The 26,977-nt window shown below is 45.1% G+C and overlaps 10 protein-coding genes across 10 annotated transcripts; 6 read left to right on the top strand and 4 right to left on the bottom strand.

Annotated features, from left to right (window-relative positions):
- Positions 1 to 1,418: 1,418 nt before the first annotated feature.
- Positions 1,419 to 5,326, top strand: EAE97_002978 (uncharacterized protein). The gene is made up of 2 exons (XM_038873490.1): positions 1,419 to 2,591; positions 2,646 to 5,326. Exons 1-2 carry the CDS (start codon positions 2,229 to 2,231, stop codon positions 4,830 to 4,832), a joined length of 2,550 nt encoding a protein of 849 aa, XP_038735353.1. The 5' UTR covers positions 1,419 to 2,228; the 3' UTR covers positions 4,833 to 5,326.
- An 8-nt stretch (positions 5,327 to 5,334) lies between these two features.
- On the bottom strand, positions 5,335 to 6,823 carry EAE97_002977 (uncharacterized protein). The gene is made up of 2 exons (XM_038873489.1): positions 6,683 to 6,823; positions 5,335 to 6,630 (listed from the first exon to the last, which is right to left on the bottom strand). Exons 1-2 carry the CDS (start codon positions 6,704 to 6,706, stop codon positions 5,809 to 5,811), a joined length of 846 nt encoding a protein of 281 aa, XP_038735352.1. The 5' UTR covers positions 6,707 to 6,823; the 3' UTR covers positions 5,335 to 5,808.
- A 185-nt stretch (positions 6,824 to 7,008) lies between these two features.
- Positions 7,009 to 8,314, top strand: EAE97_002976 (uncharacterized protein; the record flags this gene model as incomplete). Its single annotated transcript, XM_038873488.1, has 2 exons — positions 7,009 to 7,505; positions 7,555 to 8,314. The coding sequence occupies 2 exons, from the start codon at positions 7,009 to 7,011 to the stop codon at positions 8,312 to 8,314; spliced, it is 1,257 nt and encodes a 418-aa protein (XP_038735351.1).
- A 456-nt stretch (positions 8,315 to 8,770) lies between these two features.
- Positions 8,771 to 14,100, bottom strand: EAE97_002975 (uncharacterized protein; the record flags this gene model as incomplete). The annotated part of the gene is made up of 6 exons (XM_038873487.1): positions 8,771 to 10,563; positions 10,611 to 10,824; positions 10,872 to 13,384; positions 13,438 to 13,818; positions 13,890 to 13,956; positions 14,023 to 14,100. The coding sequence occupies 6 exons, from the start codon at positions 14,098 to 14,100 to the stop codon at positions 8,771 to 8,773; spliced, it is 5,046 nt and encodes a 1,681-aa protein (XP_038735350.1).
- A 311-nt stretch (positions 14,101 to 14,411) lies between these two features.
- Positions 14,412 to 15,070, top strand: EAE97_002974 (uncharacterized protein; the record flags this gene model as incomplete). Its single annotated transcript, XM_038873486.1, has 5 exons — positions 14,412 to 14,481; positions 14,544 to 14,623; positions 14,688 to 14,810; positions 14,871 to 14,950; positions 15,007 to 15,070. 5 exons carry the CDS (start codon positions 14,412 to 14,414, stop codon positions 15,068 to 15,070), a joined length of 417 nt encoding a protein of 138 aa, XP_038735349.1.
- Positions 15,071 to 15,425: 355 nt separating this feature from the next.
- On the bottom strand, positions 15,426 to 16,437 carry EAE97_002973 (uncharacterized protein; the record flags this gene model as incomplete). The annotated part of the gene is made up of 3 exons (XM_038873485.1): positions 15,426 to 16,097; positions 16,163 to 16,338; positions 16,389 to 16,437. 3 exons carry the CDS (start codon positions 16,435 to 16,437, stop codon positions 15,426 to 15,428), a joined length of 897 nt encoding a protein of 298 aa, XP_038735348.1.
- A 664-nt stretch (positions 16,438 to 17,101) lies between these two features.
- Positions 17,102 to 20,209, top strand: EAE97_002972 (uncharacterized protein; the record flags this gene model as incomplete). The annotated part of the gene is made up of 1 exon (XM_038873484.1): positions 17,102 to 20,209. The coding sequence occupies one exon, from the start codon at positions 17,102 to 17,104 to the stop codon at positions 20,207 to 20,209; it is 3,108 nt and encodes a 1,035-aa protein (XP_038735347.1).
- A 1,532-nt stretch (positions 20,210 to 21,741) lies between these two features.
- EAE97_002971 (uncharacterized protein) lies at positions 21,742 to 22,778 on the top strand (the record flags this gene model as incomplete). The annotated part of the gene is made up of 2 exons (XM_038873483.1): positions 21,742 to 22,075; positions 22,129 to 22,778. The coding sequence occupies 2 exons, from the start codon at positions 21,742 to 21,744 to the stop codon at positions 22,776 to 22,778; spliced, it is 984 nt and encodes a 327-aa protein (XP_038735346.1).
- Positions 22,779 to 23,030: 252 nt separating this feature from the next.
- On the bottom strand, positions 23,031 to 24,881 carry EAE97_002970 (uncharacterized protein). Its single transcript, XM_038873482.1, has 2 exons — positions 24,221 to 24,881; positions 23,031 to 24,173 (listed from the first exon to the last, which is right to left on the bottom strand). The coding sequence occupies exons 1-2, from the start codon at positions 24,760 to 24,762 to the stop codon at positions 23,222 to 23,224; spliced, it is 1,494 nt and encodes a 497-aa protein (XP_038735345.1). The 5' UTR covers positions 24,763 to 24,881; the 3' UTR covers positions 23,031 to 23,221.
- Positions 24,882 to 25,213: 332 nt separating this feature from the next.
- EAE97_002969 (uncharacterized protein) lies at positions 25,214 to 25,852 on the top strand (the record flags this gene model as incomplete). The annotated part of the gene is made up of 2 exons (XM_038873481.1): positions 25,214 to 25,516; positions 25,748 to 25,852. 2 exons carry the CDS (start codon positions 25,214 to 25,216, stop codon positions 25,850 to 25,852), a joined length of 408 nt encoding a protein of 135 aa, XP_038735344.1.
- Positions 25,853 to 26,977: the final 1,125 nt, after the last annotated feature.

Genomic DNA, 26,977 nt, shown 5'->3' with positions numbered 1-26,977 from the left:
ATCTCGAAGGGAAAAAAGTTCATGCGAACGATCCATCTGATCTCGCTGCTATCTTCCAGAGCCAACCGAGCCAACCTGGAACTTTCGAATTCCAAGTTCTTAAGTCTAACAAGTTCTAAGCTCCAACTAATCCGAACACTCCGATTATTGACCGACTCAATGGTAGGTCGCGCGATTAGGCGATGACTGGATCTCTCAACAGTCAACAACCAATCTTAGTGGGATGAGGAGCCCCTAACATAGTGAGAGGCCTAGAATCATGGGGAAAATTATTTCATGTGTTCTGTGTTAATGTTCGATATGAGCTTTACTTTCATGTTTGCCGACCGTCTCATAATCATCGTTTATCATTACTCGTAATCGATCATTGGTGTTAACGGCGGAGGAGATGTTATATCTACTTTTTGCTGCATTGCATGATTGATCTTCTGTTCCAATCATGCGAACTTGAAAAGCTGATCTATGCAATCTCAAAGGTTAGTTCGATGTGCATATAAACAACTATTCATTGAGAGCATTTTGTAACCTAGCAGTCCAGATTCAGAAGTTCCACTAATTAATTACCTACCTAACCTCGGTTTGACACTTCATCAACGCCAGAGTAAGGTACGACCCGAAGGATTAGATTCTAGATCGGGATCAACGGACTGATCTAAACTGTCTGTCCTCGACCTAATCTTCCAAGCTCAATCTTCTAGTACCGATGTTGTAAAAGTGCGGTAAGTAATAAGTCAATTCGAATGGAAATGTCTATCTAGCGAAAGTCAAATGTTGACTAAACTTTGAATTTGAGGGAAATAACAGGGAAATGAGAAGAAAAGAAAGGAGACATGAGTTGGTGATGAGGAACTCCGTACAGAGGATCCTACTACTTGTTAGCATGTACGATGTAGATGGTATTGGAATGATGTTGAAGACCGGACACATGAAACCTGGGTAGGTATTATGTTATGATTGCATGGATAATATGATGGCTGGTTCCCTTTTCCCTGATGGCTGAAAACGGGCGCATTTGACGTGAACGCTTGGGAATTGTGATGGCTCAGTACCGAAATGTCCCTGTCTTGGTACAGACACAGATGCAGATGCAGATGCAGATGCAGATACAGTAGAGATAGAGATGTGTGTTTATACAGCAAACATGACTATATACCCGAGCAATACCTAGTAGACGATAATATTCAATTGGATCCATCGTATCTGTTCTGCCCTGCACTGATTGCTTCTTCCGTCTCCGACTCTACGGACTACTTCGTAATTCATTCGTACCTGCTTTCACTCACTGTATCGGAAAGAGCGGCCACCACGGCCACCACGGCCACCACGGCCTTACAACCAACCCATTTTTATAACCTTTGACCTATGATATGGAATCCGTCTGGCCACACGACTAGTGATTATATTGATTGATTGATTGAATAGCTATGGATTGTAAATCTTGATTGCAATTCTTTATTAATTCTTCAATTGTTCGATTCATCCATTCTCCAATCTCTCAATACCATACTTGCTCTCTCAGCATCACTCTCCTCCACACGACTTTCCAAAAGAGAATCGAATCCCCCCCTTCCAACTTTCTCCTGCATTGATTGATTGCATTGTTATATTAAGGCTTGGTCTATCTCTACCTCTACCGTCATAACGCTCCTAGAAATTTAACTTTGGACTTCTCTTACCCACTACTCCATCATAAAATTCAGCAGATCTACAATCTCGTAGGGATATAGGGATCTTGTCGATTAGCTACAGGAATACGAGTATAAGAAAGAAAGCCACTCCGCCAATCTTTCTTCCGGTTCCCTCCATTTACAAGTTATCCAATAAAGTTTTGCTACTTCCGCAGAAACTCCATCATCTGGTCGGTCAAGAAGAGGAATATCACAAGCTGGACCCAGACGACTTTTCCTTATCTTCAAGGACGCAGCTGATTGTATCTTCTCACCCCTCTTGTCAACACCAAAAAGGGTACCCAACTCGTCTTTATCTGAATTTAGCTCGTGTGATCCAGATTGGGAGTGGAACTGTACTGTGGCTCAGGCGATATAATAAACCTTACAATCACAACTCCCCACGCTTGCCGAGAACCTGCATAAATTCACAACATTCACTCAATCTCAAGAAGTTGGCAGCGCATGCCAACTCGAGACTTTATCTTGGATATAGTTCTTCCCAACCCCAATCCTCGATGAACAGTTGATTTCGACTTCTGCGAACATTGCGGCTGCAAAATGGGTCAGCACCAGTCGCGGGACGACTCGCATGGCGGGGATAGACATCGACATCATGGCGCCGGTACGAATGGGCCAACTTCTCCATCCGACCACGATCCATATTCTTCTCGTACTGGCAGAGGCAGCAGGCGAAACCTCGTAGCAGCTATTGTGGGCGGCGGATCAAACAATGAAGTGCCGGAGAGGAAGGAGACAGCGGCCGAGCGACAAATGAGGAGACTCGAGAGGGAGAGGGTTGCAAGAGTAGAAGAACGAGAGAGAAGCATTAGGGAGGAGCATGTAGATGGTGGATATTTGGTTACAATGGGTGTCTACACTGGCCCAGAAGATTTCAACAAGGCAATAGTAAGACAATTGATGGTATGTTATAGACTATGATATTTGATGCCTAGTCATTACGCTGACATGTACGAGATTGAGCGGCGAGTTGCACCATTTTGGAGGGGGCTAGATGATTACGAGAGTGATTGGACCGAGCATCAGTTGGTCGCTGCCGGGCGAGGCCTTCCCATTCCAGCCGCTGATGAAATACCTTCCGAAGACAGTGCTAGGCCTCATTCTTCCAATTCCGCGAATGCACCAAACTCGACCCTCCAAAATTTGACTGTGCCAATAGCTTCACGAAGCCAGTCTGCTTCATATGACACCTCTGTTGGCCGCTCACCGTCACACTCATCTTTCAATACGTCATCTCCGGCATCGCCCCTTAATGCACCTGCCACTTCTTCCTCTTTGCTTCGTCCTCGAGCTAAAACGTTAGGCCTAAAATCTTCATCAAAGGAAACCTCGGCAACGGATTCGGGACCCCGTGAGATTCAATTGCCTAGAGATTCCCAAGTAAATGGTCAAGCTATCGAGGCTTTTCTGTACAAAGACGCTGTTGAATGCTCAATATGCTTGATATTTTACCCTCCTTATCTGAACAGGACTCGATGTTGCGACCAGACTATTTGTTCGGAATGCTTTGTGCAAATTAAGAGACCAGATCCGCATACGCCAGAACACCACGGTCCACCACAACCCGCGCCCGATCAAGCCGAAGATACAGAAATGCTCGTTTCGGAACCAGCCGCTTGCCCTTACTGTCAGCGACCCGAGTTTGGCGTGACATACGAACCACCGCCTTTCCGCCGTGGCCTTGTTTATGCAAAGCCACCTCCAGAACTGGCCAACTTCTCTTCGGCCATGTCATCGTCGTCATCGATCAGTTCACCGCCTATAGCAAGTCCGGGGCTTGCACCAAGAGGCGACAACAGGCGTCGGGCCACTTCATTATCAGCTAATGATTCAAATGTTATTACGACTGACCGCATCAGACCGGACTGGTCGGCAAAGCTTGAAGCTGCTAATCTGCGAAAGGCCAAAAAGAACGCCGCCGCTTCGGCACTACACGCAGCTGCCTATGTACTTCCCGGAACCTCGGACAACCGCAGCTATGTTTTCGGACGAAGTCGCTTCGGTAGAAACCGCAGCGATCCTGACAATAGTGGATCTGTCACTTCTTCGAACCGCGATGCCAGTTCCAGGACTGCAGCTGAGTCGTCCGGCCAAGCGCGTAGGGAAGGTCGAGATACTAATGCTGCTCGAAGAACGCGAGACGTCGAGGAGATGATGATGGCTGAGGCGATTAGACTCAGTATTGTGGCAGAAGAGGAACGAAAGAAGAAGGCCGACAAAGAAGCCGCCAAGGAGGCTGCAAAAAACGCGAAGAAGCAGGCCAAAGAAGAGAAGAAGAGAGAGAAAAAAGAGAGAAAATCCATCTATGGCACTAACGGACATTCGGCTAGTTCGAGTATGCTGAATCTAGGAAACAGTCTGGCTGCTACTTTTACTGGGCGAAAGAGAGGTGATAGTGCCGCAAGCAATTTGGCTACAGAAGTGACACCCGAAGAAGTCGAGGAGCCTCCACAAGGAAAAGGAAAAGGTGTAGCTCGCCCTTATTTGGGTAACGACGGGAGTGCCACGGATAGCGGACTTCTTGGCGTCCAGCAGTCAGATCCCTCGACGAGTTCTAGTTTGTTAGAGACTCATCAGTCTATTCCTTCACCTACAAGTCCTGACAAGCCGTCGCACTTACGACAGATGAGCACCGCATCTAGCGCCTCATCTTCAATAGCCGAGTCAGGTAACGGTACAAATCCCCAAGGCTCTTCTACAAGCATTGAAAGCCCTGGTGCTACAGAGACAAATGAGGGGAACGAAGATGGCGATACAGGAGCTGAATCTATGTTCAATTTTCGGAGTATAACGGCTATGATTGAAAAAGAGAATGACAACGAAAAAACGCACGATGCGGTCCATGTCGAAAACGCACGTGAAGCATCGGGCTCTAGACGCGGAAGCCCTGATGAAACCGCTGCTCAAGACATGGATGTAAGCATTCAAACTTTACGACCTCGAGATTTTCCCCAGAAAATAGAGTCCAATCACCAAGCTCCAATGGGGCTCCAGATGCCAGACACGAAAATCGATACTAGTATTGTCACACCTCAGCTCACGCTTACACCAGATACTCCAGCTCTCATGAGTTCATCAGAGGAGAATGGGAAACAACTAGGATCAAATATACATAACCAATCCAACAACGAAATAACTCAATAAAGAGAGTGTAAATTGACAGGGGGCGAGATTGTTCATGATGAGATGATACAATATAATGCGATGCATGAATAATTAGCGAAGTCGAATTGACACAGCGATGTATTTCCTTTCTGCTCACTAGCTAGTACGCATGACCTACATGTATGTACGCAGCGGTACTTTTTTTCAACTAGCGAGATTGTGGATGGATGGAGTGGAGAGGAATCTGAGAGGTGATATATTACAACTGTTTATAGGCGTAATTGGCGATGGATTCGTTTATTCAGGAACCGACACCGTATACTTCTATAGTGTGCAGCCAAAATTCACGGGCTTGTAGGTATGGGTATTTGATCGGACTCATGGTGCAGGAAGGCTGAATTTTTGGACTGGGGTTGGGGATGGGATGTGCTTGTGGGGAGAGGGAACACGGGCTACTTAGTTATGGATAGACTCAAATTATATTATATTATACAGTTCAATAATCAGACGAGGATAGTTTGCGTTTATAGAGCGTAATGTGTGAATTGTAGGATACTAATAAATTCTATTGCGTCGACTAATTCTTCTGGGAATGCCCGAGACAGAAGTCTCTGGGTTTACTTTATTGGCCTTCATGTACGTATCATTAGCTACGTTGACTCCGAATTGAGAGATTCTCTTTCTCTTCTCTACACAATAGTCACATATGCAACTCGGTACCTACCTCTCCACTCGTAAGCCAAAATGCGAGGAGGTTCTCTTAACGGAGTATCCATCGATTGTTGCATCAACGTGGTAAACTTCTTTGTGAAGGTAATTTCCATCTCGCGATGAATGGGAAACTTTACATGCCCTATATTAGTAGGCATGTGCCCCGCCCCCGCAACATGAGGTTCTTCCCCCACTCTAATCGGGTTTGCTCGAACGTTTGTGTTCACTATTTTGTGATATGCCCAAGAATGGAGGTTTCCATGGCTGGAATCGCTGTTTAATTTTGAGTAATTCTGATGACATTTCATCGTTGGCGAATATTCTTAGCTTTTCTCTTCTTGAAAACGACTCCTGACGCTGCAGGCTCGCTGTTCTGTTCTGTGGCTTCCGGGATCTGCTTTATATCGATTTCGACATCTTCCTGTGTCTCGGGTTTCACAACTGGATCCTCCTCCCTTTTGCTATTCGCTAGAGGTTCCACGTCTTCTTCGGACTTCTTCTCTATCTTTATATTGACACCGTCATTTGTTTCGGATTTCACATCAGAACCCTTGCCTTTACCGCTATGGCTCAACAAAGCATCTAAATCATCGACGTTATTCTCCGTAGGATATGTGCGGATCGCTGTGCCCCATCTCCTCTTCTTCGTCTCTTTCGCCTCCTCATCTTCATCCTCAGCTTCTCTCTTTCGAACCCCCAGCGCAATCGCATCTGGTTTCGTCTCCCCACTCCCATCATCAATAACACGCTCAGAAGTGACCTGCCACTCGCCGGCCATAGCCAAATCCGATCTAAACTCATCCGGAACGCTCACGCCCAGCTCCGCCAATTGCGCCAATTGTTGTTTTCGCTGCGCGGCCGTCGCAGGGGCTTTCGGCGTCGAGGAACTGGGTCGCGACGATTGTGAGGAACTTCCTGCCTCGCCGCTTCCACTCACAATGCCGTTTAGACGGGCGATTTCATTTTTGGCGCGATCCTTTTCCCGCTCGTCTTTTTCGTGGCCGCGGTGGAGATCGCGCAGGAATCGCTTGAGATTGCCTTGATGGCGCGGACTGGCTTCGTGGTTTGTTTTCTCGAGCTTGGTATCTTTCACGTATTGCTTGCAGTGCTTGCACCAGTAACTGGGCTATTAAATGTGTTAGAATGATTGTAGGTTGGGAGTAGATTTTGAAAGTTACCGTTGATTTCCAGTACTCGGACATCGTGTCGAAAAGATCTAATTTGATTAATGAGGTTGAAATTATAATTGGTCAAGCTGTGGTTCCAAGTTTGTATATCGTCAAGTTTGAGAGAGTATAATATACCGGTAGCAAATGTGCTGGAACACTCGTAGTAAGTTTGTAAATTGGTTGTAGAAAGTGAGAGCTCGGATGGAGCTTATCAGCGCGGAGACGCGGCCGCTAGTCTTCAATTTCTCGGACCAGCTCCGCCATGCATCTTATGATGTCGAAAGGTCATTACGAAAGACAGCTATCGCCCCCATACAAATATATAAATCGAAACGATGTCTCTAGAGGCAACCTATCGCATGGTCATGAGTGCGCCGGGACTATCTCATAGTCTCTCGGCCTCTCTACCAAAAATCACATCTCGAGTTCTATTATCCAGAGCTCAAACCATCCTCTCTCAAAGATACACACAACAGCAACGACAGCTCCATGTCTCTTCTAGAATAAGAGCGCCGAATAGCGGATTGATGGGAATTAATAACTCGAATATACCGACTTCATATTTTCAGCGACCTTCCTTACCTGCAAATACCATTGTTCGATTCGTTCCCCAACAAACAGCATGGATTGTAGAACGGATGGGAAAGTTCAACCGCATATTGGAACCTGGTCTCGCCATTTTATTGCCAATAATAGATAAGATAGCATATGTCAAGAGCTTGAAGGAATCTGCGATTGAGATTCCTAGCCAAAGTGCGATCACCACCGACAATGTTACTTTGGAGCTTGATGGTGTGCTGTATACTCGAGTCTTTGATGCCTATAAGGCTAGGTAACTTACCTTTATCTCTTGGCTAGGGAATACACTAACATATCTCAAGTTATGGAGTCGAGGATGCAGAATATGCTATCTCTCAACTAGCACAAACAACTATGCGTTCGGAAATCGGACAGCTTACCCTCGATCAAGTCCTCAAGGAGCGCGCCGCCTTGAATACCAACATCACAGCCGCTATTAATGAAGCTGCACAGGAATGGGGTGTGATTTGCTTGCGTTACGAAATTAGGGATATTCACACACCGGAAGGAGTTATGGAAGCTATGCACAGACAAGTTACTGCTGAGCGTAGCAAACGTGCAGAAATCCTCGATTCCGAAGGTCAAAGACAAAGCGCTATCAACATCGCAGAGGGACGAAAGCAAAGTGTGATCTTGGCATCTGAGGCTTTGAGAAGCGAACAAATCAATATGGCAAGTGGTGAGGCCGAAGCTATTTTGTTAAAGGCAAAAGCCACAGCTGCAGGTATCGAGGCAGTAGCTCAGGCGATTGCTTCTGGAGAGGAATCAGCTCAAGGCGCTGTTAGTCTCAGTGTAGCTGAAAAGTACGTTGACGCGTTTGGAAAGCTCGCTAAAGAGGGTACTGCCGTTGTCGTCCCTGGAAATGTGGGGGATATCGGAAGCATGATTGCTAGCGCCATGGCAGTATACGGAAAAGTTGGTGATGCTCAAGCAAAAACCATGGCCGCAAAGGTCTTGAAGGGGCAGAAGAGCGCCGAACAGACGAGTACAGAAAAAGAGTCCCCAAATGATGAGATGAAGAGAAGCATGCTTGCATCTTTTGAGAACGCCACCAGAAAGTAAACTTACGATATAACATGACATGGGAAAGACGATGTGCTAAATGGCAATCGAGAATAAGGGCCAGGGAAGTAGGAGAGGAGTTGAATGTATGACTATCAGCGATATGCGTTTTTGAGCGAGCCACTGTATATTGTATTTATTATGGCGGGGTCAGATGCTGCTGACAAAAAAATACCTTTTACCTACCCAAGTATTGAAGAGGTAGTCTTTGCAACTCAAACAAACTCAAAATACTCTCAACCATAAAATAAAACTTATTTGAAATCTATAACTTTGGACTTTGGATATGGAATAGCGCCAGCGAAGGGAAAAGAGATCCTAATTCAAGCTAAAGATGTAGACCTCAATGCATTTTAAGGAGTAACGAAAAGCACCAACGCCATGTTTCTAATGCTGCTCTGATATGGATTCCCAAAATTCATCTCAAACATTTTCAGAACATCAAATTCTTCTTTTTCAAAGCCCAAACTCCATCCCTACCTCCTCTAACGCTTTCCCAATCCACTCCAGGACCTCTTGATCCCTCGCTGCCGCTCCCATAGCCTTCACAAACAACGGATATAAGCGATGTAAATGTTTTTTGCCTTCACTCTCCACACCCGGCGTATCCGGGATTGCCTCGCTTTCACACTTCAACCCGACAAGCTTCTTGAGGATGTATAAAAGTTCTTTGCGCTGGGACAATGGTTGTGGCATGCGACCGCGCAGTGGTTGATCAGCAATATATGCGCGAACAATGAGGCCTGATCTGAGTATTAAGTATGGCGCAGCTGCTTGAGCAAGCTTGATGCGGGGTACAGAGCCATCATTGAGAGTGACAAGAGATATAAGTTCATCGAAACAAACATAGCACATTTTTGCACGGGGCGAGGGGATGGGATCAACAGTGCGACCTTTGCGGGGATGATATAAGGTGGCTAGTAGTTCCTGGCCGGGCTGCGGAAGCTCGCTGGGCTGTGCAGGGTGGATGATAGACATGTGGAAGAGTGATTCAGTATAAGTGCGACGGATTCGATCGGGTATGACTTCGGAGCCCAGCGCGGGCGTAATGAGTTCGCGCAAGGTTAGGAATGATGCGATGTCGAAATCCTGGTCATCCTTGATATCGGCTAATTTTGCCGCAGCATCAAAATCTGCAGAAGTGATTCCAATAGCTATGCTCACCGTTGATGCCCATATAGAACGTACGGCTTCGTCATTCAAGGTAATAGTTGGCATTATTGGCAGAATTGCACCCAGGATGGCAAGTGCTGACGTTGTGGCCTGGCGCCAAGGCGATATGCTCTTTGAAATTATAGGAAACGAGTACTTTGTGACAATAGGATTTGCAAGCGCGGACAACGAAGAAGATACTGCACCGCTCGTATATATATCTGGTTCCGAGGAATGCGACAGAATGAGCTTTTCGGATAATACCATCGAAGCTTTGGACAGAGCCACGTATGTTGGCCTCTGGACGTTAGAAGTAGTGTCTTTCGGCACGAAAGCCAACGCAACAAATTCGGCAACTTGGCTAATTAAGGTAGCAGGAACTCCCTCAATATCGGTACGAATCAATTTAAGCGACTCTAAAACTTGAGACTGTAGTGGCGTAAGATACTCAATATCCGCGGAATATGTGGAAGCGTTCGCTTGTTGTATGGCTTCCCGGAGCAGAGTAAGCATTCTTTTAACTCGATTTGCATCGAGATCTTTTTGCACAAGACGATAAATCTCATGAAGAGCAGACACATAAGCAACCAGATAATCTTGGTTGTCAACACGTTTATCCAACACATCGAGGTTCACTGAAGGCAGAGAATCAGACCAAAGACTCCATGCCATATCAATTGAAGATCGTGTAAAATTTGTTTGTGTGCCCTCTTTGATATTGCCACGGGAAAGGATTTGTTGTAAAGCCTTGAAAACAGCTGTATTGACTTCGAGAATCTTGAAATCCAGCATTGTTTTGAAATGTTCTAAAAGGGTCTTCCAAGAGCGTTCAAATGTGGGATGGTTAGTAAGGACATCCAAATAATCGGCCAATAGATTAGTGATACCGCTCAAAACCACGACAGTAGTTTCATTCCATCCTATCTTGTCTTTATCAGATACCGTGAGTGTCGGCGTAGGCTCAGTGATAGACTGTAAGTGTGCCTCTATTGAGGATAATAACCTAAAGATGACCGATTTCAGGCACATAGACCATGCTACTGCGCTGAGCTGATCTCCGTATGCATCAAATATCCTTAGCAACGTTTGAATTGCGCCTGCAACAGTTAGACAAGGACCCGCTTCAATAGCAGTCTGCACTCACTATTTCTGAGCTCCAATCTTTCGTCTGCCGTAACAGATGTCAGTCGTAGCAAGAGAAGCATCCATAAAGCTGCGTCTGAAACGGCGCGGTCATCACCAGATGCCTTTTCAATTAGAGCTTCCTCGGTTGAATCTTCGATAAGATCAGGACTAAGTGAAAAAGAACTGGTTCTACTAGAAATGAAATCTGACAATACCCAGAAAAAGGTAACAGTCTAAAAATTATTAGAAATGATCGAGGAGATTTTTGGATGCGATTTACCGTCAGTGAAATATTAAGATCATCATCTTGGGTACAGAAATTGTAAAGAGTGTCGACAAGTATTAGAAAGCAAGAATTTGGTAATGAAGAAAGGAAGTCAGAACAGATGAGCTGAAGAGAATTGAAAGCAGAGCGGACTAATTTAGCAGATCGAGTAGCAGTTACTTTTGCTTCGCGGTCAGAATTGATGAAGACACTGCCAAGAATTTCAAATGCAATGTCCCAACCACTGATTAGCTTCTCTCCACATTGCTCAAGAATACTTTTCAGGCCCTCAAGAATCGTCTTGTGAACTTCGACATCTGTCGAATGTATGCCTACGGTGACTTGTCTATCTTCCATTTGAAGCGGATGAAGGGCACGACTCAACGCTTGAAGTAGCATGGTTTGGACGAGACCTCGTCGAACTTCGGAGTCTGCGAGTGTAGAAGTTGCCGCTTCAATCACAATTCTAACAAGAATTTCCGCAGCTCTTAGTCTGACAGAAGGCGTTGCAGAGAGAGAACAAGAAGCAGAAATCAATTCTGATGTCAACATCTGCCATCCGCTAGCGCTAGGCTCGTGTGTCGTCAATCTGTCAATATTGATGCTTGCGATATCGCCTAATTTTGCTAACGCAAATAAATCCTCTTGATTCTGCGTAGAACTTGATGTAACAATACTATGGGCTCGTTTATGGGCATAAGACGGCCTTCTTCCCTCAGGCGATGATGGATTGGAAGGTACTGGCTTTTCTGGTATCTTGAGGATTTCCTCTTTGCTGAACAAGTCACAAAGAGCTGAAACAACAGCTACAAATGGTTCATTTGGAAAATCAATAGTACTTTCTAGCAATCTTGTAGCAGCAGTTTCGACTGCTTTGATTTCGGTACCAAAGTTTGCAAGTAGTGCAGAAGTATTGCTGACTTCTTGAATTTCTGGCCTTTGTGTGGTGGGAGTCCTCACGGTTTTGGAACTCGAGAATATTACCAAATCAGCTTGTTGCAATGTGCCAAGAACAATCACCCACGCCGATTCAAGTGTGGGTCCCAATGCGATCCCTAGATTCAGTAATGCGCGAAGGCAAAGCAAGTTGCGCGTGTTGAGCGACGAACTAGATGCATCAACGGGTACATGTCTATTTCGTTCAGGGTTGCTCACCAAACTATCAACACTTAATAGCCCTCTTGCGTTGTTGAAAATGCTCGAGCTAGAAGATATATCAGCAGTGGGCGTCGTTGGACTCTGTACTTGAGTTGTAGTAGCTGTCAAGACATTGGACGGTACTGCCGCCTTTCCCAAGGTTGTCAAAAATGCGTCTCGTGGCGTCGCAAGCCGTAAAAGCCCTGCCACATGAGTAAACTTTTGGAATGATCTGACCAAGCCATGGTAGTACTCTTGATCCAGCGCCGCATAGAGAAATGTTGAGCAAGTTGCCAAGATTGCAGGCCAACATTCGTCTACAATAGCAGCGCAAATCTTGACCTCTTGGAAGAGATGATGATCCTCAAGAGTTAATGGATTGATAGGAATTGGATTCTTCTTATAAGAGGAGCTCCTCTCGATTGGTTTGATATCGGGGGTACTAGAGCGCGAATCTGAAAGTTTTGGCTCAATTTCAGAATGTCTTGGACCTTTTTTACGAGGTCGCTCAGGTACCGTCAATGGCAGAATGAATTTTGCGAGCCCTTCGGAAAAGCCACTAATACATGCAAGAGTGAGGGCGTAGATATATGATTCGGGGATAGATGGTGCATCCGTCTTGTCTAGCTGATCGATACATGGTACCCTCATCGTACTCCATTGTGCACTCACTCCAGCGCTTGGCTCGGCCGAACTTACAGTGCTGCTAATGATACCAGGAACTCCGCTAGCCTCGAGCATTGCTTGGTCCGAACTATTACCCTGGCTGGCAATTGGAATTGTGGACTGATGGCCAAGACCAATGACGGCAGGTTTTTCCGTGCTGACTCTGACGAAAGCGGCAACAAGATCTCGTAGTATGTTTTTCTTCTCTTCTTGGGCATCGTACATGGAAAATATTCTTCTTATCAGAGCTGCTTCGGCAAAAATACCCCTTAATACCTCCATGCACAGCGATCGCTTCCACAAAGCAGTATCGTGGTCAAGCATGTGGGTGAGCAGACCTAAGGCCATTTCGCCTTCAGATGATAGAATACTCAAATGCCTTCTGAGAAGTGTATAAAGAATTCTTGTGATCCTGACAGTCACTGCAAAGTTGAGCTTCTCTGAGAGTGCGCTGATGATGAATGGCATAACTCGGACTCGAAGTATATTTGCTTGCTCAGGATGCGATAGAAATATGTCGGCATGATTAGTCAAAACAGATTCGATTAGCTCGAGTCCGAAGGTTTGCGGGAGACCTGTTGATCTTAGAAATTGAGGCTTTTGAGCCTCCGTTAATAAGCATATGTCGTTGAAAACTCTATATGCATCCAAAGCGGCGGCACGCAGTTGAATAATTCCATCTTCAGTTGGGGCCTCGCCTATAGTAGGCACCTCCAAAGCAATTTCTATCCCGTAATTAGATAAACTCTGTGGTTTGGCAATCGATTCATGAACTCACTGTCCTCTGTTACCACTTTGTCGAATACAGAGACGACTAACTGCTGAAGGGTAGCAGCGGCTGTATTAAGAACAATCCCATTCTTACTTGCTTGAAGAATGGTACATATATTTAGAGCTGCAGCTAACAGCTCCCCCTTCAATTCATCTGCATAGTTTTGCAAAAGTGACGGTAATGCTTGGAGGATCTTCAATTGTACATCAAGACCAGCTGACGTAGCTTCTCGAAGTGCCTCCAAAACTTCTTTGAGCCTTGATTTAGGAAGTGCACGAGACACAACTAGCCTTTGAAGGCAAACAACTGCGATTCCAGTAAATTTGACATTTTTGGTGCCGCAAGCAATGAGGAAAGGTGTCACGAAATTTGGTCGTTGAGTGAGGTCTAATTGCACATCAGTCACAATTATGGTGCATTTCCAGATGACAACACTGTATCTTTGTCTACAAACTTACCCGCAGCTATTTGGGCCTCAGAAGTTGATCGTAGACCCTTGATCTCATCCAAACTCTTTTCTGCTGCCTGACGTTGTCAAATCAGCAACGTAAGGGGCCTGACTGAATGGTGGCCGTGAAGAAATGAACTTACATTTCTAAGATCTGTATGCTTTCTTTTACTCTCTTGTATGAGATTCCCAAGCTCTGAGGCGAGAATCTGCGCCGTCATGTTGATTGGTTTGCAATATTAACCTTTCCATTATTTTTTAGAAGACATAATGTTCTTGCTGAAGTGTATTCATTGGTTCAGTTGTCCTTTATCAAGATGGACTGTAAATAGATATTCTGCCGAGGATTGGCCGATATTGACCGCCCGGAATTCTTGGAGATCAACCCCGCGATCAAACCTGCCGCCTTTCCTCAATAAAACTTATCAACCATTTACAACCTCTTGCCCTATTGCGCAACTTCACAACATTGGAACTTTCAGATACCGACACTTTATCTACCATCCAAAGCCAAGATTTCGAAAGGAAAAAGATGGCGAAAGTACCAAGAAACTTTAGATTGCTAGAGGAGTTAGAGAAGGGTGAAAAGGGTCTTGGAGCTGGTGAGTCGGATGTCAATAAGCATTGAAGTTGGACAACCTCTAATGATTCTCGTTATTCAAAGACGCTTGCTCTTATGGTCTGACAGACGGCGACGATTTGTATATGTCCAACTGGAATGGCACGATTCTTGGTCCTCCACACGTATGTTTCTACTTGTACTTATTAGTATCTACTGGCTTTGAACTAATAACGGGCGTACCGATAGAGCGTCCATGAGAATCGCATCTACTCTCTTACCATGCATTGTGGAGAGAACTATCCCGATGTTCCACCAACCATCAAGTTCACTAACAAGATCAACCTTCCCGGTGTCCAAGATGATGGCAAGGTTAGCTAGCATACTAATTTGAGCGCCATGAAAAGTAGCCGGAGCTAACTGATGTTCTAGGTCGACCCTTCGAAGTTTGCATGCCTTGCGAACTGGCAACGCCACAATACGATGGAGACTGTCTTGACCGAGTTGAGAAAGTAAGTCTCACAACGTACATATTTGCATAGTGAAGATAGAGGCTTACAGTATCCAGGTACATGGCATCTCCTACCAACAAGAAACTCCCTCAACCACAAGAGGGCTCTACATACGAATAATTACCTTACGCATCTACGAAACGAATCATGACACGAGCAATTTTGAGATCACGACATTTGTTAGGCTGTGGAGAGACGGGTTATGCATATGACATTTCTTAGGTTGATACGGATGCATCAGCGCGGCGAAATTAGGTTTTATATCCCCGTTATGATATTTACTAAAGGAGAAACAAACGAATAAAACGAGCGGTGATTACTTTCGCAAGGCTGCAATAAGTTCTTCGAGTTCTATCCCCAATCTCTTTGAGCAAATGTCCGTAAGAGAATAGCACACCAGAAAATGTGACAGAGTAACTTGTTCATCTTGATTAGGAGCCATCGGATTCCTAAATTGGAGCTGGCTCATGCTAGACTAGACCTGAAACTTCTCCTCTAATCTAGCCAATTTCTTGTCATGTCTCCTTTGGCCCCTCTCTTGTTTCCATAGTTCTTTCTCCTTATCCACTATTTCTAGTTGTTTCTTAGACAGTTCGACAACCTTGAGTGCCTCGTTCACCATCAAATGTTTCACATGAGCGTCGGCCAATTGCAGGTCTCTCTCCCAGAATCCAACTCCCCATCCCAATCCAGGCTGTTTCTTGTTCCACTTGTCTACACTCAAGCCCTCATTCTCCAACTGATCCTCAATCAGGTCTTCCCAAGTATTTTCTGCGAGAGCTATCTCCTCCAAATACTCTATTCTTTCACGAGAATTTACGCGCTTCTGTCTGGTGTCTATTTTGTCCCTCAAAACCCGGCTCAGATAGGGACTTTGCGGTTTCTGTATTCGAAGAAAGTTTGATACCATTGCTTTCGCAAACTTAGGTACGTGGCGAGGCCCAGAGAGTTTTTCGAACGGTAAAGGACGAGTTTCGAGAAGCTTAGGGACACCTGGAATAGCTTCTGGATAACGAATCTTAAGTTTAGGAGGTTGAGGCACGAGCGCGGATCTGGTGGCTACGGATTTCCGGTAGTGTAGTAGGTCGTAAATCTTATGTCTTGAATCTGCGTCGCCATCGCCAGCGGCACGAATGAGCTCCTCTGCCTGGACAATGCCTTCGTCAGTATCGAACATATAGGCAATGATGTTTCTGAATGGTGCGAACGAACCTCATAGCCCGTTTTTAGTGCAGCGACAACAATCTTTGGGCTGTGTTCTCGTACATTTCGCCGGAATTGTTTGCGTACAAGATGTTTTAGTGGATGAGTCAATCCTTTAGGTTGGAGCTCAGTCGGAATAGGAACCCGAAGACATTGTTCGAGCAAGGTCCTGTATAGCGCAATGCCTTTGTATCATTTTAGCCTTGAATGTACAAGATAGAAGAATTGCGCTTACAGGCTATACGGTGACGACCTGATTTGCGGGGAATAAATTGGGCTGGCATTCATTTGTCGTTGGCTCATTGCATTGTGCAGCAACACACTTCAAAATATATAATGCAAAGTTGATGCTTTACGCCCGCCCCGCCAGGTGATCTTGGCAAAATATCACGTGCAAATAATTCATCTTCAGCTTGTATCTTTCCCAAGCCTTCAACTTTCTTCGCGTATTGTAATCCAATTGAACAAGCAATACACAAAACTGTTTGCAATTTCTGGTTTGGTCAGTGTAAGAATTTAAACTGTCTATTCAATACCTCCATGTTGCCAGGAATCTTGGTGCGCCCCTAATGCAAATCATGGGAGGGACGATTCGTAATCTACCGGATGTCCTGTTATATGTAACATCATTCTAGATTTACAGAACTTAGGCTTGTAAACTTGAGTTTCGATTACCAAGTCATTGGAGATGTGGCATGGCTCATAACGAGCAACGGCCATTAGTAGTGGTCTTTATCGTAGCGGCTTCCCCACGACACAACTATGGCTGCAGTGGTTCTTTCTTAAGCTGCAGATATACCATCGTTGTTTATCACCATTTCAAGTTTCATCAATTTCTCTTCTTCCAGTACACGTATTGGAATTCGATGCTAGTTCCGACGTTCTACTTGCTTGTATTATTTCCTACTCTCCGTTTTAAATTATCCTGTGATTATTACCTATTTTACGATGTCTTCCACACACCCTATAGACCTTAAAGATCCGAAAATTATTCCTATTGCAGCATCTACCATCACTTCAAACATGACTAGCAGCCAGAGTCTTACTGATGACCAGCCCTTCCAAAAACCTCCCCTACGGCCTAATGCCCCGACTTCACTTCCATCTTCTATATTGAGCGTCCCTTTGGGAATGGGCCGGAAAGTCGCCAGTGGCGATCGATCTTTCAATTCCAGATCACGACAGTTGTGTGTTGTAGATATTCCTGGACTTCGGACACCTCCACAAGGTTTTTCATTACCATATACACAAAAATCGCCTTGCAGCACGGCTCCAATATCTCGGCATGCATTGCAAAATGATTATTTCGAAGGCCGACGTCCCTCTACACCAAGCCGACCGCGCGGCGGTCATAACGAGATCGATTTAGTATCATCAAGTGCATCACCTTTATTCCCGACAGAGGGAAGCCCAATGCTGGCCTCCTCGTCAAAGAATTCCCATATCAGCTCATTTGAGTATTCATGTACCACCGATAGTATGTCCTCAGTTCGAGATAGAATAGTTGCCCCATACAAGCCACGCAAACTAAGCTCTGAAAGTCTCACAATGGTCAAGAAGCAGGGTAGGAGAAACACTGAGGGTATGGGCAAGACACGTAAGCGTCGATGCAGAGGAACGTGCAATCGAGGACTGAAAAAGGAGGCCAAGAAAATAGCTGCAGCGGAGCGGGACTACAACTCGCACTGGCTTCCTCCAACTCAGGTTGCGCCAACAGCCCTGGAAGGCGCGATATTACCAAACACTCGTAGGGATCATTGCCTACCGAAGAGACTGGGTAAGAGAAGGCTTATGTCTGAACCAGCTGCTCCAGTTGTATCAAGAAGATGGAGCTCAGTCGAAATTGGCACACGCCAACTTAAGCTTCGTCCGCTACTGAAGCTCAACTCTGGTCAACATGTGCAAGAAAAAACCCCGAAAACTCGACACGCTTTCTTTGATTCTAATCCTCTTGACGAGCGAAACAGAAGTTCATCGTTCACTGCTGGTGCTAGATATAACGACATGGTGCGCTCTCTTCGTGACAGGCTCACTGTTCGAAAGGTCACAAACAGTCAATTGCTGAAACCTTCTGCTATAACCCTGAGAAGACCCAGCGCATCCAATAAATCCGACATGAGTAGCAACATGGGAACTTCGCCGTTTTTTACGACACCAGGAACCATGTCTGGCATACCTTCTATTTCGAGTCGCCAGCCAACCTACTCGGAGAACCTACCACAAGATTCAGAGGCGTATATCATTACTCGAGAGGATGTCGAAGCTGTAATGGAATTGCTCCAAGCAGGTCTACTCCATACACACGGAAGTCGCCCACCTGTCTCAGCCGCAAATGGCTCAAGCCAAGATCAATCACCGCGTGGGAGCAGGTTATCGTCATTGTCTTTCACAAGTAAAGGCGTAGTACCTATGGTGCGCCCCTCTTCCTGTGAAATTCACATACATGCAGCACAATCGGACAACTCAAAAGAGACCTCACAATTTGGCAACTCTACTACCAGAACATTCTCTCCTAATCTGCCTCGCTCCCCAACATGTATTGTGAACCCGGAAATATCAGGAAATCCGGAAAACTTTTTGGGAATTTCTCAATCAAATTTTGGCCGGCTTGACCGACAGTCAGAAGGAAATCCCGAAAGTGTGCACGAAGTAATTTGGGAGGAGCATAGTCAACAAGAATCTCATGTAAGTGAGAGAGACCATGCTCACTTCGAAGGTGAGTCAAAGTGTTCCAGTCAGGCCAGCACAGATCAAGAAGATATTGCAAGCCCTAGATATGACGATACGACAAAAAGCTTTCTTCATCGAGAAGATGTCGATAAGGACCATCGACCTAGCAAGAATAAAGGCACTTTCGACCCCAACGATGCACGCATGTCCATCAGCAAATGGTCCTGGCAATGTGAGCCGGTCGTAAATGGGAATGATGCCAACTTCATTACAAGTACGGAACAAGAATCACCTAAAGATCATGTAATTTCATTTCCTCCCCTTCCTAGAAAATCGACCAACGAGTGGCGTTCCCCACTCCCAGATATATCTATTCCCATTCGTGAATCCCGGCTCTTGGGCGACATAGTTTCTAGAGGACTTAATGCTCGCCCATCTTACTCACTTTATAGCATTGGAATTGATGCTCGAACTGCGATAAGTTCACCCATGTTAAGCGGTATGGCCACAACCCCTATAACGCGGAACTCATGGCTTAACGAAACTCCCATCAGCCCCCCGGATAGAGTATGCTCGTGGTTGAATAATTTCGAATCCGATGCTCCGAAACGCCAAAAATCTGACACTGGTGGAGAAAGAAAGAAAAGTATCATTAAAGCACACCCTAAAGCACCAGCTCGCTCTGGAAATGCCACAGCAATCGGCTCTTCGCTTGGGTCATGTACAGGAGTTCGAAGATGTGCGAGCTCACAAACGTTGTCCAAGCTGAGAAAAGTTACCATATTTGATTGTTTGTCGGTTGAACCTAATCACTGCGAAGGGAAAAAATCATGGTTCCAACACCTACAAGATGCCGCTTTTCCTGAATTGAATTTAGAAAGCGGAGCGGAGCCAGCAAGCTTCTGGTCGACGCTTGCCACTCGCAACAGCAGCAAAGATCCCGTTACACGTTCAATCCCATCGCCCCCCACAAGCCCCTACGGTAATCTGAGGGATGGTAAGAAAGCCTGCCACAACATGCAACCTGTGATATCTTCAGATACATCAGAAACTATATCAGCATCAAGGTCGTCAGCTCGGCAAAGTCTGTCTTTGATTCAGGACAAATACACTGGCATTCCACAAGTCGATTTGAATTTGTATCTTCCTAAGAGAAATTCGTCTTCACCATGGATCTCCGCTGCGCGCGAAAGCCTGTTGAAAATCCAAGCGAGATTCCCTTCGGTACCAAAATCGGATCATAGTGGTATATATGACTCAGTGACAGGGATTCAAAGGAAAAACAAAGTGGAATGCTTGAAGGATTGTAGGCACTTGTTACATACCTGCGATGATAGCGCATGTGGTAATAATATGAGCTCACCCAGTGTGGATTGGATTGGGTAATGGGCATGATTGGTGGGAAAAAGCAAATGACTACTTCGAGATTGTATGTCAGTGATATTCTCAAGCACTTGGGAACAGTGGCAACAGCTTGGAAGCTGCGTTTTTTTTTGTGAACTTTCAGTTATAGAGTAATGGATCTTGTGATAATGCTCGCCTTTCTTATTATCATTACTCCTTAGTCTTATCAACAAAATCAAAATCACTGCTCAAAAGTTTTTGGTTAATTCCACACAAGGCAATTAAGTCATGCCAAAAATATGAGCTAGAACCAACTCAAATGGACACACATGGCTTGTCTACCCGGAATTCTATCTGAACCCTATACTTCCATGACATTGACTGTTGAGAGCCGAATGCCCTCTATCACTTTCTTCATTTTAATCCAGAAAGCAATGTGGAAATTAAACAGAAAGCTTGTTAGAGAAAAACGAGATCATGAAGCCAAGCTAAGAGTAGAGTCAAGATGAGATCAAAAAGAGAACGTTCGGACGAAAATGCAAGGGGTAGATGAAGATTAATGTGATCTCTTAAGACTTCCTGCAAAATTTCGTTTGCTATTTAAGTTTTATTTCAGCGGGGAATGGGGGAGGTAATAAGTCTGGAACATCTGGGTAAGCTGGGTGGAAAGTATAATTCTATCTTCAAGCCAGGAACACAAGAAACTACATGGGGCCTCAACACAAGCGTTGAAACTCAATGCTGGATATTTAGATCTACCGGTACTGCACACAATACTCATCCAATGCTTCCGCCTTGTTGAAAATACATCCAAACGTCTCATAGCTACTCGGGATATTCAAAAACCTCCGATATGCTAACATTAATGCCTCAGGCATAGATTGAGTAAGAAATTCCCCTTCGAGTTAATGTGATTCCCGTTCTATTAAGCGCCCGTCCCCTCGTTAATTTAAAACAATCTATCTTTCACAATTTAGGTTTCAACCACTGTCAATACCATCCCATCTCGTTCTATCTAAAACCCACATTATCCAAGCCACACGCCTCTCTCTGGTATGGTTGCTCGTCAATGTCGTTGTTAAGATCTTAGCTTCGGTCATTTGGGTTCGTTTCGAGCATCTCCGTTAAAAAATGTTACCAATCATAAGAGATCTCGTCGTGTAATCTAGATCTCTTGGCCCGATTTGGTACAGACATGTTCGTCTATTGATGGGAAAGGCAGGAGGGCGTGGAAACTTGCACGGCATCAATGGGTAAAGGAACTATTGTTCCTTCATCTAAAGATCCCCCAAGCGGAAACATGATTCCTTGTGTGGGGGATAGTGCGATTGAATATATACCCAAGGTAGGACGAAGTACTCTTTTTTGCAATCCGTCTATCATTATTTGAACTCGGTGACTTGCTTCTTCTTTGTACTATTCATTCATTTTCTGTTGCTTGTACAGGTTACATTCGTTCTTTTCTATTCTTGTTCATTACCTGCTTGACATTTTATCTTTTACTTCATCACTATCCTCGGAGTACAAAATACGAAAAACCAGACCCTCAAATCAAACAATCGTAGAAAGTAATCATGAAGACTACATCAGGACTTTTCTTGGCCACCATGGCAGCTTCCGTTTCTGCGGTCCCATTCAATCACGCATATGGCAAGTCAAACGGGGAACATGTAAGACCAACATGGTCTCCTCCAAGCACTTCATCAGCTGCCGCTCCTGAAAGTACTGCTTCGCCTACAAGCGCCTCTACCGTTGCCGCTACTTCTGTGGCCTCAAGTATCGTTGCTGCTTCCAGTACCTTCGTTGCTTCTAGCGCTGTCGTATTCGCCGCATCAGCTGCATCTCCAACAGTATATATGTGTGGTGATTCTACAATGGCTCTCGGTGGGGGTGGAACTGGAACTCAAGGTAGATATAACTCACCAAGATTTTCATATAGTGTATGTAGCTAATGACTACAGGTTGGGGTGTATACCTCCCATATTCCCTCACCATCCCCGTCGTCAATGATGCCAAAGCCGGCCGCTCGGCCCGTTCCTACACCGTTGAAAATCGCTTCGGCGCCGTCATTGATACCATAAAATCCGGCGACATCGTCATCATTGAGTTCGGACACAATGATGGAGGATCCCTCACCCCCACCGATAACGGCCGCTCTGATTGCGTCGGAGCCGGCAACGAAACCTGCACCACAGACGCTGGTGTAATCGTTCAAACATACCCCACCTATCTCACTAATGCCACCGAGCTCATGACTGCGAAAGGCGCCCATGTCATCATCTCTTCTCCCACTCCAGACAACACATGTGAGACAGGCACATGCTCATACACATCCCCTCGTTTCACCGGATATGGCAAGATTGTTGTTGAAAACGTTGGAAGCAAGGCTAGCTTCATTGACCACGGTACATATCTCGCTAATCAGTACGCTGTTCTTGGTGCTAAGACTGTTGACACCTATTATCCAAATGACCACACTCATACTTCTCCTGTTGCCGCCGACTTGGTTGCAGGTGTGTTTGTGAAAGGTGTTTTGTGTGCGGGTTCTTCTAACCCTCTATACTCTTACATTAAGAATAGCACTGATAGTGTTGTCGGTACCTGTGTTTAAGAAGAATGCTCAAGCATGGTGTTGAGCAAATGACATTAGGATGATGATAAAATGCTTTTTATGTATATATTTAGCTGGAATAAATGTAGATATATCGATAATATACAATGCCGGCAATAAAAAGGCACGCTCGCAATAACACAATCCATATCAATCATGGAAAAGTCTGATATTAATGCATATGTGTATTGGAAAGAGAAAGCCCGACCTACAAATAGATAAGAGCATTGATTACGCAGCATAGATATAGATCAAGAGGCAGGACACATTGAAGCACGAACGTGCATTCTTTAATGAGAATGTGGAGGACCAGGAAGCTCGCATTGATGAAACCTTTGGGTGATAAGAGAGAAATTGGAAACAAGGGAAGAAGGTGTGCAGTCACAAGGAGTCTCAGCGTTCCAGCGCAGACGACAATCATGTGTACTAGATATTCATTTAATCTATTTTTTGGCAGGTCCCTCACGGAAATGACCTGCAATCAAGAAGGCCATTTCTAGTGCTTGTTTTTCGTTCAATCTTGGATCGCAAAAGCTGGTGTAGTTCAAAGATAAATCTTCTTCGGCAAGCTCCTCGCTACCGCCGGTACATTCTGTCACAGCATCACCGGTCAATTCAAGGTGAACACCTCCAAGATAACTTCCTTCTTCTTGATGGACTGCCAAGGTCTCTTGAAGTTCGGAGAAGATATCTGTAAATTGTCTCGTTTTGATGCCGGTCGACGTAGATCTTGTGTTCCCGTGCATTGGATCGCATTGCCAGACGACGCTTCGGGCATATTCGCTATCTTCGACTGTTCGAATATGTTTGGGAAGAAGTGTGCGAACTTTTGATGCCCCGTAACGAGTGATGAGTGTTATTTTACCAACTTCTACTGTTGGGTTGAGTTTTCGAAGAAGTTCCAAAAGATCTGAGGAAGAAGTTGTAGGGCCTACTTTGACGCCAATAGGATTGGCTATACCACGGAAGTACTCAATATGTGCCCCGTCCACTTGTCTTGTCCGGTCACCAATCCAAAGAAAATGTGCTGATGTATTGAAGTACGCCTTTCCATCCTTAGTAGGATCGACATTCTTTTCGGCGTTTGCACCGGCTTGTAAGTTTTGAGATGGGTCTTTGAGAAGTCGAGTGAGGCTCTGTTCATATTCAAGTAGGAGACCTTCATGACTAGTATAGAGCTCAACTCCTCGAAGTTGATCAGCTGTATCTGCTCCAATGGTACGCATGAAACGTAAACTCTCACTGATAGAGTCTACAATCTTCGAGTATTGCTCTTGCAAGCCTGGGTCCCGAACATGACCAAGGCCCCAATTCATTGGGCTATGCAGGTCGGCAATACCAGACGAAAGAGATGCGCGAATGAAGTTGAGAGTAGCTGCGGAGTGAAAGTATGCACTGCTGCGAGTCAGTCAAGTACCATAGCCCCACAGGTATCCGCTTACCTCACAAGTCTCTGTGGATCCAAGTTTCTCTCATCAATTTCATAACCATTCAAGATGTCTCCTCTGAAAGACGGGGTCTCCTTGCCATCTACCATCTCTGTGGGGCTTGATCTCGGCTTCGCATATTGCCCAGCCATTCTAGCGATTCTGACTACCTTCTTGTTGGCTCCCCAGACGAGAACCAAACTCATTTGAAGTAAGAGCTTGATCTTGGATTCGATAGCATTCTCCTCACAGTAGTCAAATAGTTCAGCACAGTCACCTCCTTGAAGTAGAAATGCTTTGCCAAGAGCTACATCCCGTAAACTTGCTTTGAGCTGGATGATTTCCGTGGGAGTAACAATAGGAGGAAGGCGTTGAAGTTTCGACAATGATTTCTCTACGCTCTTGCGGTCTTCATATATTGCATCTTGTTTGATCGGTCTTGTAGTCCAAGAGCTTGGCGACCATGGCTCGACCTGGTGATGTGAGTCAATGGGTCTGGCCATTTGGGCTCCATCATAACCAATTCCCAATTCTGCTCCAGGACCAAAGGTTGGCATTTTGAAGGAATTAGGTGCTATGATGTTATTCCTAGATTGGAAATTATGAAGCTATTCCGAGCTGTAATGCAACAGCCAGTTAGATCTAAACAACAAAGAAAGGAAGTTGGAGAAATAATGTGATTATTTTTGCGGAGGAGGGGTTCAAATAATAAAATTAAAGTGTGTGGCTTTAAGGCTATTTCACTTGGCCCGAGCTTGTGGTTGGGTACCCCTCAGCCCCTCATAGGATTAGGCTATATCAGGCTACCGTCGGGGAACAAGTTTTCCGATATAAGCCTGTCTGTCAGCCAGTATCAGCCCTACAGGTGTGGGATTTGCAGCCCCAATCCTAAACTAAAATCAATGATTGTGCTTGGATCCTTTTAGACGTCACTCCGACAATCTTGCCTTCCTGGTGCAAAGTTCAAAGAACAATTAACGTCTATCAGCAAATCTTTTTGTTATCAAAATGTCCGAGTCTCAACCTCCTACGTTAGTTGAAGGCGCAACTACAGGTGATGTAGATGATGAAATCCCTCAAAAGGCCAAGTCGGCAGAAGATCGCAAAGCTGCTGCCGCTCTCTCCTCTCTCGATGCCCCTCGCGAAGATGAATCGACCGCGACGAAAGAGGTAGATCAAGAGGCTGTGAGGAAAGCTATGGAAAGGTTGGCAGGTATCGGCTCCACGAATGGAAAGGTTGCAAAGAAGGAAGATGAGAAAAAAGCTGTGAAGAAGATAGTGAAGGTTGAAGCTACCGATGTTAATTTATTGGTATGTTAACTCTAATATACAGAACTCAGTTATTGAGCATTCATTTGAGTTAAATCCTCTTTATGCAAGATAAAGTCTTTGTTCTTGGCCACCAAAACTCTTAAAGTCCTGCTGTCAGCTTTTCTTCTACTGATCACGCTCTGCCTCTCCTATCCCCTCATCAATACTACTTCCTAGCTATAATCTGATGCTTGATCCTAGTGCTTGAGGCTAATCAAATTTCCATTACAGGTTGAGGAACTCGAATTGACAAAGATCAAGGCCACGGACTTATTGAAGGCTCATGACGGTGATGCCACGACAGCCTTGAGGGCATACATTACCCCTGTGGCATAATATGAATGAATGAAGGAATGAAGGAATGAAGGAATGAGTATTGATGAATTGAGCATGGCGTTAGGGTTACAAATATTGTTAGACGGCTGTCAGTGAACTTCCCAAATATTTCACCCAGGGTTATAGAGTCTAGTCAAGAATCTGACCCCAAACTTTGGCATGAGAAACGTTTCTTAATGTTCTCAACGTGTTTCCTTATATCTGTCTATGCAAATTTGACAAAGGTAGGAGCAACTGGGATGCCATCCTCGGATAATTGGTATCCCGTACTTTGGTCGGCGATCCAGAGCAGCGCTACTGTATCGTAGTCATGTCGTGCCAGAGAGTACAAAATTTACCAGCTCCCCAGATTTTGATCGTTGTCAAACTCTGACTTCCGCTCAATCAGATCCTCTTGTGTTTCGTAGATCGCTGCAATGCGAACCCAGAGGCTTACTTAGTAATGTAAGAAGTCATGTAAAGGTATGTAACTTTGGTGCATCTAGATAGTATGCCCTTGCCTTGCAGAATCGCTCTTGCTAAAGATGACAACAAAGTCTTTTGTGTGTCAGCAACGACTCTCGCTACAACAGCCAAAGAATTCACTTATTGCGGGTAGTTGCATATTCTTCTTACACAACCACTGCAACATTGCCGAACTGGTCTTGATATGTTTCACGGCTGTGCCAAGCTTCAACGTATGATTTATGGATAGCAACCTTGCAAAGTATGCAATTTCCCGTTCGATGATCAAGAGTTAGATTCTGTGAAGTCGAAAAGGGTGTGATTCGCATCTCAATTTGTGGCGCCAATCCTAGAAAAAAATCGTTGAACCGGTCAGCAATGGTATGGTAACTTTCCGGAGAACTCTAAGAACTTTCAGAACGGGAGGGGGTAGCTTAAACTGGAGAGTAGGGCTGCATAACAACATCATTAAGATTGTCTGTTGCTCAACATTGAAGTAAGGTGGCAGCTTGCAGCTTCTGGTCTCGAGTCCGAGATTGTATATGCTTGCTTGATTGCTTGCTTGCCAATCCAAAGAGCCAAGCGCTGAAGATTCGATATATCAAAAAGTAGGACAAGATCGGATAAGGTTGTGAGACTCCAAATTTCATCTTGTGGGTTTTAGAAACTTCTTCAGATGAT

This window comes from Botrytis byssoidea, assembly GCF_014898295.1.
Source record: "Botrytis byssoidea strain MUCL 94 chromosome Unknown BBYS_005, whole genome shotgun sequence".
Lineage (NCBI taxonomy): Eukaryota > Fungi > Ascomycota > Leotiomycetes > Helotiales > Sclerotiniaceae > Botrytis > Botrytis byssoidea.
Note: the sequence above shows the minus strand (reverse complement) of the source record. Positions and strands in the feature narration are given on the sequence as shown.